Source organism: Mastomys coucha, unplaced genomic scaffold (genome assembly GCF_008632895.1).
Source record: "Mastomys coucha isolate ucsf_1 unplaced genomic scaffold, UCSF_Mcou_1 pScaffold15, whole genome shotgun sequence".
Taxonomy (NCBI): domain Eukaryota; kingdom Metazoa; phylum Chordata; class Mammalia; order Rodentia; family Muridae; genus Mastomys; species Mastomys coucha.
The window spans coordinates 104,263,466-104,273,766 of NW_022196897.1; the positions used below are offsets into that span (position 1 = coordinate 104,263,466).

The window sequence follows — 10,301 nt, forward strand, 5'->3', positions numbered from 1 at the left end:
TTTTTTGAGGCAGGGTTTCTCTGTTTATCCCTGGCTGTCCTGGAACTCACTCTATAGACCAGGCTGGCCTTGAACTCAGAAATCCACCTTCCTCTGCCTCCCAAGTGCTAGGATTAAAGGCATGCGCCGCCTCCACCCGGCAAGAACAAGAACTCTTAACTACTCTCCAGTTACTTATTGTTGCAATGATTTATTATTTTTATATGTATGAGTATTTTGCTTGCATGTATTTAAGTGCACTGTGTGTATGTCTGGTATCGGGGGAGGCCAGAGAATGGTGCAGGGTCTCCTAGAACTGGAGTTAAGAACAATTGTAAGCCACCATGTGAGTCCTCTGCAAGAGCAGCAAGTGCTCTTCACCACCAAGCCATCTCTCTAGACCCCTAGGTGTTTAGTTTTATTGTCCCCTTATACTGTTAAGACTGACTTTTTTTTTCAACCTAAAGTATAGTTTTTTTGCTAAGGTAAGGTGTAAATGTTATTTGTATATACTTTGAAATAAACAATAAAGAGAAAAGCTGTGGACAGCATTCTTGTTTACAAAGCAGGAGAATCTGAAGGGGTGACAGGAAGTAAAGTATGAAGACATGCTCCGTTATCTTTTAAGCTCCTGTGGTGGTACACTCACTCCTGTCATCCTGGCACAGGAGTTTCCTGTTGTGTTCCTGGGCTTCTCTTACAACACCTGCAGGTTGAGCATCTCCACTGCAGAAATAAGAGGTGAAATGCACAGAAGTCTGAAAATTTTTTATTAGAAACCACACACTCAAGGTTCAGGTTTTGGGATATTTGGAATTTTTAGTGAATGATACTCAACTATTAGTCTGCCCAAGTACCTACAATATACAAAAATCCCAGTCTAAAGCATCCTGGGTCCCGACTTTCCCAGATAGCTGTTTCTTTACCTTGTTGCATTACTAGTTTAACTTGTCTTATTTTTCCTAGGCTGAGGCAGCGAAATTAGTTCCAATGGGTTTCACCACTGCAACTGAATTTCACCAACGCCGGTCAGAAATCATACAGATTACTACTGGCTCCAAAGAGCTTGACAAACTACTTCAAGGTATAGTAATCCCTTATCCTATTTTATAAACCCTAATTAATTTACACAACTGGTAGGTCAGAGCAAAACCAGATTATTTCTGTAGAATTCATCTTAGTTGAGAATGCTACATAGAGAAGTATGAACAGTAGATTTCTTTAGGGCCTTGACTGGTTGATTCTGTAGGTTTGCTTTTGCAAGGTTTTTTTAGTTTAGATTTTGTTTATTTGTTATTGAGGGGGTTGTTATTTTTTGTTTCCCTAGCTTGTGTCAACAGATTTAAGATTCAGGCTGAGTGAAATGTATTTTGGATTATAGGGATGCCAGCTTCTTATAGATGCTTTATTACAGTTGGGAAAGATGGTAAGGAGGAAGCTTGGTGCAGATGTTCCTTGTGTATTTTTTTGTAACATTCTACAAATGTAACATTTTTAAAATAAGACATTTTTATTTTTTAATTATTTTTAGTGGTTTTAGAAATTGATTCAAGAGCTAATGATGATATACTTAAATTCCCAGTCTCCTGCCCCTATATTCCAACTACCAGGATTTGAGATTATAGGCATTAGTTGTTCTGGCTCTGATTTATAAAATACTAAAATTGCCTGTAAATTAAATAACTTTTGGCTTTGTTTTGTTTTATTGAAACAGTGTCTTGCTTTGTAGCTCTGACTATATATTAAAGAATAAGTTCCCATGTTTAAAGAAATAAGTATTATATGTATATTATATGTTATGTTTTATTTGCTTATTTATTTTTTAATTCTTTTTTTTAAAATATTTATTTATTTATTTTATTATATGAGTACACTATAGTACACTGTAGCTGTACAGACGGTTGTGAGCCTTCATGTGGTTGTTGGGAATTGAATTTTAGGACTTTTGCTCACTCCAGTCAACCCCTTGCTCGGGTCGGCCCTGCTTACTCATTCCCTGCTTTCTCCGGCCCAAAGTTTTATTTATTATTTTACATAAGTACAACTGTAGCTGTCTTTAGACACACCAGAAGAGAGTGTCAGATCTCATTATGGGTGGTTGTGAGCCACCATGTGGTTGCTGGGATTTGAACTCAGGACCTTTGGAAGAGCAGTCAGTGCTCTTACCCGTTGAGCCATCTCACCAGTCCCTATTTTTTAATTCTAACACAAGATTGAAAACTTGATGACTGGCTACAGCACATGGTTGTCTTACAACCCTGATGGCCTGAATTCAGTCCTGGAACCCTCAGTAGAAGGAGATGACCCATTCTCCAGAGTTACCCCTGCCCTCTCCACTTGAGCTGTGGCACATTGCCTGCCCAAGTTCACACATGCCATATACACAGTACAGTAATAACAAATCTAAAAACAGAAGAAGTGTATGGGAAGGGATTGAGTCCAGAGACTCAGGCCCACTACCACTGAGCTACGCTTCCTGCTACAAAACACTCTTTGTTTATCTGTTTATTGTGTGATACCAGCTAGCCTGGAACTCACAGAGATCCCACTGATTCTATTTGCAAGTGCTGGGACTAAAGACAATGCGACCTTGTCTGAGTAGTTGTGAGCTTTTGAAACATAGTTGTCCTCATTGTTGAAAAGTTAAGTTTAGTACTAGCTTTTTTTCTAGGTATTTGATTGTTTACTGTTTCTTCCTTCTTGGGGTACAAAATAGCATGGGTTCAGGAATCATACTAAAATTTGAGTGTTAAGGGCTATGGGATGTGGAGGGAAAGGGGTAAGATATTTATTGTTATCCTTAGCTATGGCATGAGTTTGAGGCTAGCCTGAACTACGTAAAACCTTGTCTCATAAAAAATAAATAAATAAGAGAATTTTCATTTCTAGTATTTACTTACTGGATTAATGGTATAAATAATGTTCCTGGTGACAATTATTTAATGTCCCTATGCCTATTTTCTTCAAGGTGAGGATAAGACTTCATGTCTCCTTAGCTTTTAGAAGTGCATGAATGGTACATTTAAGTACATTGAACAAGGAGGTTCACAAAAGATAGTAAATACTGGGTTATATTAAAACTGCTGAAGCTGTTTGTTGGCTTTTCTTGGTTGTGTTCTGTAACTTGATTATGGTAGCAATTACTTGAAGCTTTGCATGCAGTACAATTGCCTGAAAACTATAGCAACACAAATGAGTGCATATAGAGAGATGTGAACATACTGAGGGATGAAGAGATGTCGGGTTAACCCTGGGAGACTCAGAGATGAGTGCCCAGAGCCTCCTATATACAAGCCACCTATACTTATTTAAAAATAAGTGATGACTTTTATTTATTTTATTGTTTTTAATTTTATTTTGGGCGATATTAGGAGTTGAATCTAGTCCTTTTTATCTAAGTAGCCTACCATTGAGCTCCATACCCAGGCCCAGGGTCTTGCTATATTGTGCAGACTGGTCTTGAACATCCTATGTTGCCCAGGCAGGCTTTGAACCTTATATCCTTCTGCTTTATTGTTCCCACATAGCTGGCTTACAGGTGTGCACTAGTTAGCCCAGTCAAAAAGAAAAGAAATTAACAAATTGCTGATTATTGAAAATAGGGGTTTTTAATTATGTAACATCCATGTTCTCTATGAACATTTCGATGATTATAGTTTCTAAGCAGTTACTTTGTGTGATGCACTGTTTACTTTCGTAGGTGGAATTGAGACTGGATCTATCACAGAGATGTTTGGAGAGTTCCGAACTGGGAAGACACAGATCTGCCACACGCTGGCTGTGACATGCCAGGTGGGTTGTTCGGGTGTCGGGCTAGTCAGATCAGCATGTAGTTATGAGCTTCCTTGTGGTTGCTAGGAATGAAACCCCAGTCCTCTGGAAGAGTAGCCAGTGCACTTAACTGATAAGCCATCTCTCTAGCTGCACAGTCAACACTTTATGTCTCAAAAAATATATGTATAACAATAATAACCTGACATAGATCATTAGACACTGTATCTGGTCTTTTTTAATAGAAATGTTTTCTCTATAACTTTTTGGTTTTTCGAGACAAGGTTTCTCTGTGTAGTCCTGGCTGTCCTGGAACTCACTCTGTAGACCAGGCTGGCCTCAAACTCAGAAATCTGCCTGCCTCTGCCTCCCAAGTGCTGGAATTAAAGGCATGCGCCACTGCCACCCGGCTATCCTGGATCTTACTATGTGGTCCAAGCTGGCTTCAGAGTCACTGAGATGCATGAGCCTCCTAGATGTGAGCTGCCATTCCAAATTCAGTATTTTAAAAATTTTTGTTTTTTTTTTTTTTTTTTAAATTACTATAGTTTTTTTTTGTTTTTTGGTTTTTTGGTTTTTTTTTTGAGATTATAATATATGTTATATAGTATAATATATGTATATGTTTTCAGGGCTAAGGTGTTTTAACCCTTATTTGGAGGGGAGGAGATTAGATTTATTATGGGGAACTTGACAACTGTATCAGAAGCATGGGTGTTTCCACTGTTTGCTCCTCCAGCTCCCCATTGATCGTGGTGGAGGTGAAGGGAAGGCCATGTACATTGACACCGAGGGCACCTTTAGGCCAGAGCGGCTGCTAGCAGTAGCTGAGAGGTGGGTCACAAAACTTGAATGTGTTTAGCTGTTACTAGAGTTTGGCAAGTTTAACTTGCCTGAAATGTGTCTCATTACACTATACTCCAGTTGTGTGTGTGGTTGAAAATAGCAATCTTTAATGGGGAAGAGTCTTTATTCAGCAATCTGTAAGTATCTCAGGTGGGATAAAAGCAAGATCCAACTATATATGTCTTCCAAAGAAACACTTTAAAGACAGGTTGAAAATAAAAGGCTTGAAAATGATAACATAATCAGGAACCCTAAGAGAAACTAAAAGACTGCAGCAGGGTCCCCTCCACCCCCCATTTCTAGAATACAAGCTCTAAAAGAATTAGAGCCCATTAGATTTCATTCAAATAACTTTTAAATTTAAAAAGAAAAAAAATGATTTTGCTGTGTGCCTGTTGTTGCACACATTCCACAGCACATGTGTGAAGATCAGAAAACAACCCACAGAGGTCTTTTTTCTCACTCTACCACATGGGTCCTGGGGATTGAACTGAGGTAGTCAGGGTTGGCAGCAAGTGCCTGTAACTACTAAACCATTTTGTCAGTCCTCACATTCATTTTGAATTATTAAATAAGAGAACAACTGTAAACAAACAACATTACTTGGCTCAGAAGTGATTGCACATGTTTCTCATTGGGGTGTGGATAAAAACAATCAGTGCTTGAGTATTATACAAAACACACTGGAAAGGTGTTTATAGCCTTATAAAAGAAGGGCAGATAGCCTCTCACAAGCACATGAGACACGGAGGCAGAAGAATCTGTGGTTTCCTGGCCAGCCCAGGATATAGAAGCCAGGAATGATTTCTCTGCCATGTTTCTCCCTGCAGGCTGCTCTGTGTCAGTCCCTTTACCTCTGTTCTGCAGTGTCCTCATTTCGAGAAAGAAATAGTAAGAAAAGTAGAGTCATGTGAAAACTTCTGGAAAGCCTTCGCTGTCAGTGAAGAAACCCCTTAATGCCAGCAAGATATATAGCTAACACTTGTATAGTATTTTAAAGAATTGAGAATTTTAGAGGCCTTGAACATGGGTGTCTCAAAAGTGGGTTGGGCACATGGCAAAGCAAGTCTTATTTCCACTTTTTCTTCTCTGGTGTTTAGACTCTAGCCAAGTTTTAGAAGTGCAAAAGCAAGAGAATCAAATCTATTTTAGAGGTAAGAGGAAGTTGACAAAGTATGGTTTCTAGGCTCTTGTTATCCAGCTACTGTGGAGGCTAAGTCTTGAGATTACTATAGCTCAGGAATTTGGGGTTAGCCTAGAAAACAGTCGTTACCTTCCCCCCTCCTCCCCCAAAAGAAAAAAAAATTCTCAGGAAATTTTACCATGGGCATTTGGTTAAGTCCTCAGATGAATAAAACAAATTTACTGCCTTCAAAGAGGGAGTCCCCCCTGTTGTTAGAGTCAATAAGAATGAAATTGTTGGGCCAGGCATATTGAAACATGCTTTTAATTCTACCACTCCAGACATGGACAGGCAAATATCTGAGTTTGAGGACAGCCAGGTGACAACATAGTAAAAGACAGAGAGAGAACATAGAGAAACAGAGAGAAAAAGAAAGTGCCTTACTTCAGCTGTCTTGAGCATTTATGTCTTAGATGGCAGTTACAAAGTTAAGAAAATATAGAATATTCTATGAAAATAGGAAATACATAGTTTGCTCTTTAAATACAAAAGAAAATAATCATTGAGGAATAAAAAATACTAAGGTGTTATTTAACATAATCTTTGAAGGGTTTGTTATTTTTGTTTATGCTAATTCTGACTGTAGTTCTTGGCTTTTCTGACTTGAAAGTTTCTCATAACGAGGCCTCAAAGAATAAATTTGATTTATCCTTAGGTCTCACTTTTAGTTTAAAGTAGTTAGTTATTGCTGACATCTCTGTTTGGCTTGCCTATACCTCTAATAGGACAGGAATCATATTTGTGGGACTTAAAGCCAGTAGGAATGCTGCTACTTATCTTTGGGGATGATAGAAATATTAGGTATTAATTTTTCACCTGACTGAGCTCTGTCTGCAACCTAAAAATCCTCCTTTTCTAGATACGGTCTCTCTGGCAGTGATGTCCTAGATAATGTCGCATACGCTCGAGGGTTCAACACAGACCACCAGACCCAGCTCCTTTACCAAGCCTCAGCCATGATGGTAGAATCCAGGTATGTGCTCAGTGAGACACTAAGTGTGCCTGTGGTCCTCTCTGTGAATCTGGATAATAGTTTGAATAGAAATAGATTCGCGTTTTAAATGGGGTCTCTCTGTCTAGTCTTGGCTGTCTTAGACCAGGCTAGCCTCAAACTCAGAGATCCTCCTGCCTCTGCCTTCCCAAGTAGTGGCATTAAAGGCATGCGCCACCATGCCTGAAAGTAGAGTTAGTTGTTTGTTTGTTTGTGTGTTTGTTTTTAATGTAGTGACAATTTGTTTTTTGTTTTAATTAAAGACTTGTTTTTACTTATATGTGTGTTTCTGTGAATGTATGCCTAATGTATCAGGGTACCTATATAGGTTAGAACAGGGCATCAGATTCCCTGGAGCCGGAGATAGAGGTGCTTATGAGCTACCCAGTATGGGTGCTGGGAAACAAACTTGGGTTCTCTGAAAGAGCAGAAAGTATTTTTAATAGCTGAGCCATCTCTCCACCCCCAAGTTCCTTTCCTTAAAAAATACTCTCTATGTGTATATGTTGTGTGTGATGTGTTTGTGTTTATGTGTACACACAAATTCATATGTGAGTGTGGGCATACATATGAAATGGCTTACATGATGAGCGGGTTAGAGGACAAGTTTGAGCATCACTTCTCATCCTCTGCCTTGTTTGAGGCCTCATCTCTTCATTGTTCACTGTTGTGAAAACCAGGCTACCAGGTCCACAGGCTTCTAGAGACACATGTCATCTCACTGTAGAAGTGGTGAGATTACAAACACATGCTGCCTTGACTGGCTTTACATGGGTCCTGGAGATTCAAACTCAGATCCTTTCACTTATGTGGCAGGTACTTAACCCACTACATCATCTTCTCTGCCCCTTCAGTTCTTATTTTGATACACTATGATTTCAGTCACATCACCAGTAAAAAATTCTTTTCTATAATGCCTGAGGCCCCGTGTTTAGTCTAGTATAATGAAAGACAAAAACCCCAGAGCTACTTTTGGTCAAGTCTGCCAAAACCAAAACAGAAACTTTCCACCAAAAGTCACCCATGATCCACCATGCATCAGATTGAACATTTTACAAACTTTTTTTTAAAGTGTGTGTGTGGCCAGCCAGTGATCCTGCATGCCTTTAATCCCAGCACTTGGGAGGCAGAGGCAGGTAGATTTCTGAATTTGAGAACAGCCTGGTCTACAGAGTGAGTTCCAGGACAGCCAGGGCTATACAGAGAAACCTGTCTCGGAAAAACAAACAAGCAAACAAACAAAAAAGTGCATCTGCAAGCGCACAGTCACATGCTAGGAAGTTAGTGTCAGTTACTCATGTTTCACTCTGGGGAAACTGAGGCAGGAGGATCAGAAATTTCAATGACAGCCTGGGCTATCTAAGTAACAAGTCCTGGTCTTAAAAGGAATAAAAGTGGAAAATACACAGTGCATGTAAAAACTTAGGTGGAGTCAGGTGGTGGTTGTACACGGCTTTGATCCCAGCACTGGAAACAGAAGCAGGTGGATATCTGAGTTCTAGGACAAAGCTACACAGAGAAACCCTGTCTCAGAAAGAAAAAAATCTTTAATAGCCTAGAGAGAGTATTTAAGAGCACTGGTTGCTCTTTCAGAGGACCAGGGTTCAATTCCCAACATCAACATGGCAGCCCACAACTGTCTGGTATCTGATACCCTCACATAGCCATGAATGCAGACAAAAACACAAATGCATAAATTAAGTTAAAAGAAAATGTTGTGGGGGGCTGAAGAGGTGACTCTGCAGTTAAGAGCACTGACTGCTCTTCCAGAGGTCCTGAGTTCAAATCCCAGCAACCACATGGTGCTCACATCCATCTGTAATGAGATCTGACGCCCTCTGCTGGAGCATCTGGAAACAGCTGCAGTGTACTTACATAAAATAAATAAATAAATCTTTGGGCCAGAGCGAGGCGGGGCTGGAGGGCGAAGGGGGAAAAAAAAAGAAAGAAAATGTAGGGTTGTAAGGGAGAAAAAATTGACAGTTCTTGTTTCTTATAGATATGCACTGCTAATTGTAGACAGTGCTACTGCCCTTTACAGAACAGACTACTCAGGTCGGGGAGAGCTTTCAGCCAGGCAAATGCATTTGGCCAGATTTCTGAGGATGCTACTTCGACTTGCTGATGAGGTAAGCTGTAGAAAGAAAGGGAAAATGCTACTTTCTTTTTAATCTTTTTTTTTTTTTAATCTTTTTTTGTTGGGGGGGTTGGGGGTCTTTGGGGGGGATTCGAGACAGGGTTTTTCTGTGTAGCCATGGCTGTCCTGGAACTCAGAAATCTGCCTGCCTCTGCCTTCCAAGTTCTGGGATTAAAGGCGTGCGCCACCACTGCCCAGCAATGCTTACTTTCAGTGGCTCCAAATCCCAGGAGTCTTCTGAGGACATAAGTGTCTTGTATTATCAAAGCCAAACATTAGTTGGCCATTTCTTTGTTGTGAGTATTAAGGTTCTTGGTATGTCTGTGGTCACAAAATTGGCATCCTTTCCTTCATTAGTTTGGTGTAGCAGTGGTAATCACCAACCAGGTGGTAGCCCAAGTGGATGGAGCAGCCATGTTCGCTGCAGATCCCAAGAAACCCATTGGAGGAAACATCATCGCTCATGCATCAACCACCAGGTAAGGTGACGGCAAAATAGATGTCAAATAAACTATGATATAAAGACAAAACACTTGCAATGAACCCTACTAAAATTGCTACAATATTGACACTTAGGAAGCCTCACTGAACTTATCATGCTTTGGTTGATACAAGTGTTTGCAGCTGGGGAGATGGCTCAGTGGTTGCAAGTATACACTAGTGTTGGAGATAGAGAACCTGAGTTTTGTTCCCAGCACCCCCTTCAGGAGGTTCTCAACCTCCTATAACTCCAGTTCTGGGACATCCAGTAATTCTGGTCTCTGACAGGCACATACCTACATACACATACAAACACCTACATGTAACTAAAATCTCTCAGTTGTGACAAAAGATACATGAATAGTTGATAAGTCTCCCTGATTTTAAAATGTTTCATAGAGCTTTTCAATAAGGGAGTCATGGCAGAAATGACTTAATTTTCGAAGTACATTAAATACATTAAAAACGATCCTAAGTCCTTTTAGGAAATTACATATGTCTGAAGCAATTAGCTCTACTATAGGAATAGAATTATCTCTTAACTTGGTGTTCTTGTTTGTGTTTTTGGGTCAGGCTGTACCTCAGAAAAGGAAGAGGAGAGACCAGAATCTGCAAAATCTATGACTCTCCCTGTCTTCCTGAGGCTGAGGCTATGTTTGCCATCAATGCAGATGGGGTGGGAGATGCCAAGGACTGACCTGTTAGGGCTTCTTTCCTGTGGTAAGCTTCAACATGCCACATGGCTAATGAAGAGGACTGTTCACTGGGCTTCTCCACAGGCTCATGCTGAGACTGCTGGGGTGTGGCTTCCAGGAAACAACTATTGTATCAGCTTTCTGGTCTAAAGGGTTTATATCTCTTCTATAGTTTATTAATAACTGATTTCTTTGGTGTTTAGAGGAGAGGTATGAAAT

The 10,301-nt window shown here is 40.0% G+C and overlaps 1 protein-coding gene across 4 annotated transcripts in view; it reads left to right on the forward strand.

Moving 5' to 3' along the window:
- Nucleotides 1–10,212, forward strand: part of Rad51 (RAD51 recombinase) — a 21,212-nt gene extending 11,000 nt beyond the window's left edge. For all 4 annotated transcript variants that reach the window (XM_031371495.1, XM_031371497.1, XM_031371499.1 and 1 more), the window contains 7 exons: nucleotides 946–1,063; nucleotides 3,680–3,771; nucleotides 4,490–4,584; nucleotides 6,639–6,752; nucleotides 8,770–8,899; nucleotides 9,265–9,386; nucleotides 9,961–10,212. In XM_031371495.1, coding sequence (XP_031227355.1) covers nucleotides 946–1,063; nucleotides 3,680–3,771; nucleotides 4,490–4,584; nucleotides 6,639–6,752; nucleotides 8,770–8,899; nucleotides 9,265–9,386; nucleotides 9,961–10,084 — 795 coding nt within the window. In that variant the 3' untranslated portion in view covers nucleotides 10,085–10,212. The remainder of the gene's footprint in view (nucleotides 1–945; nucleotides 1,064–3,679; nucleotides 3,772–4,489; nucleotides 4,585–6,638; nucleotides 6,753–8,769; nucleotides 8,900–9,264; nucleotides 9,387–9,960) is intronic.
- The last annotated feature ends 89 nt before the right edge of the window (nucleotides 10,213–10,301 follow it).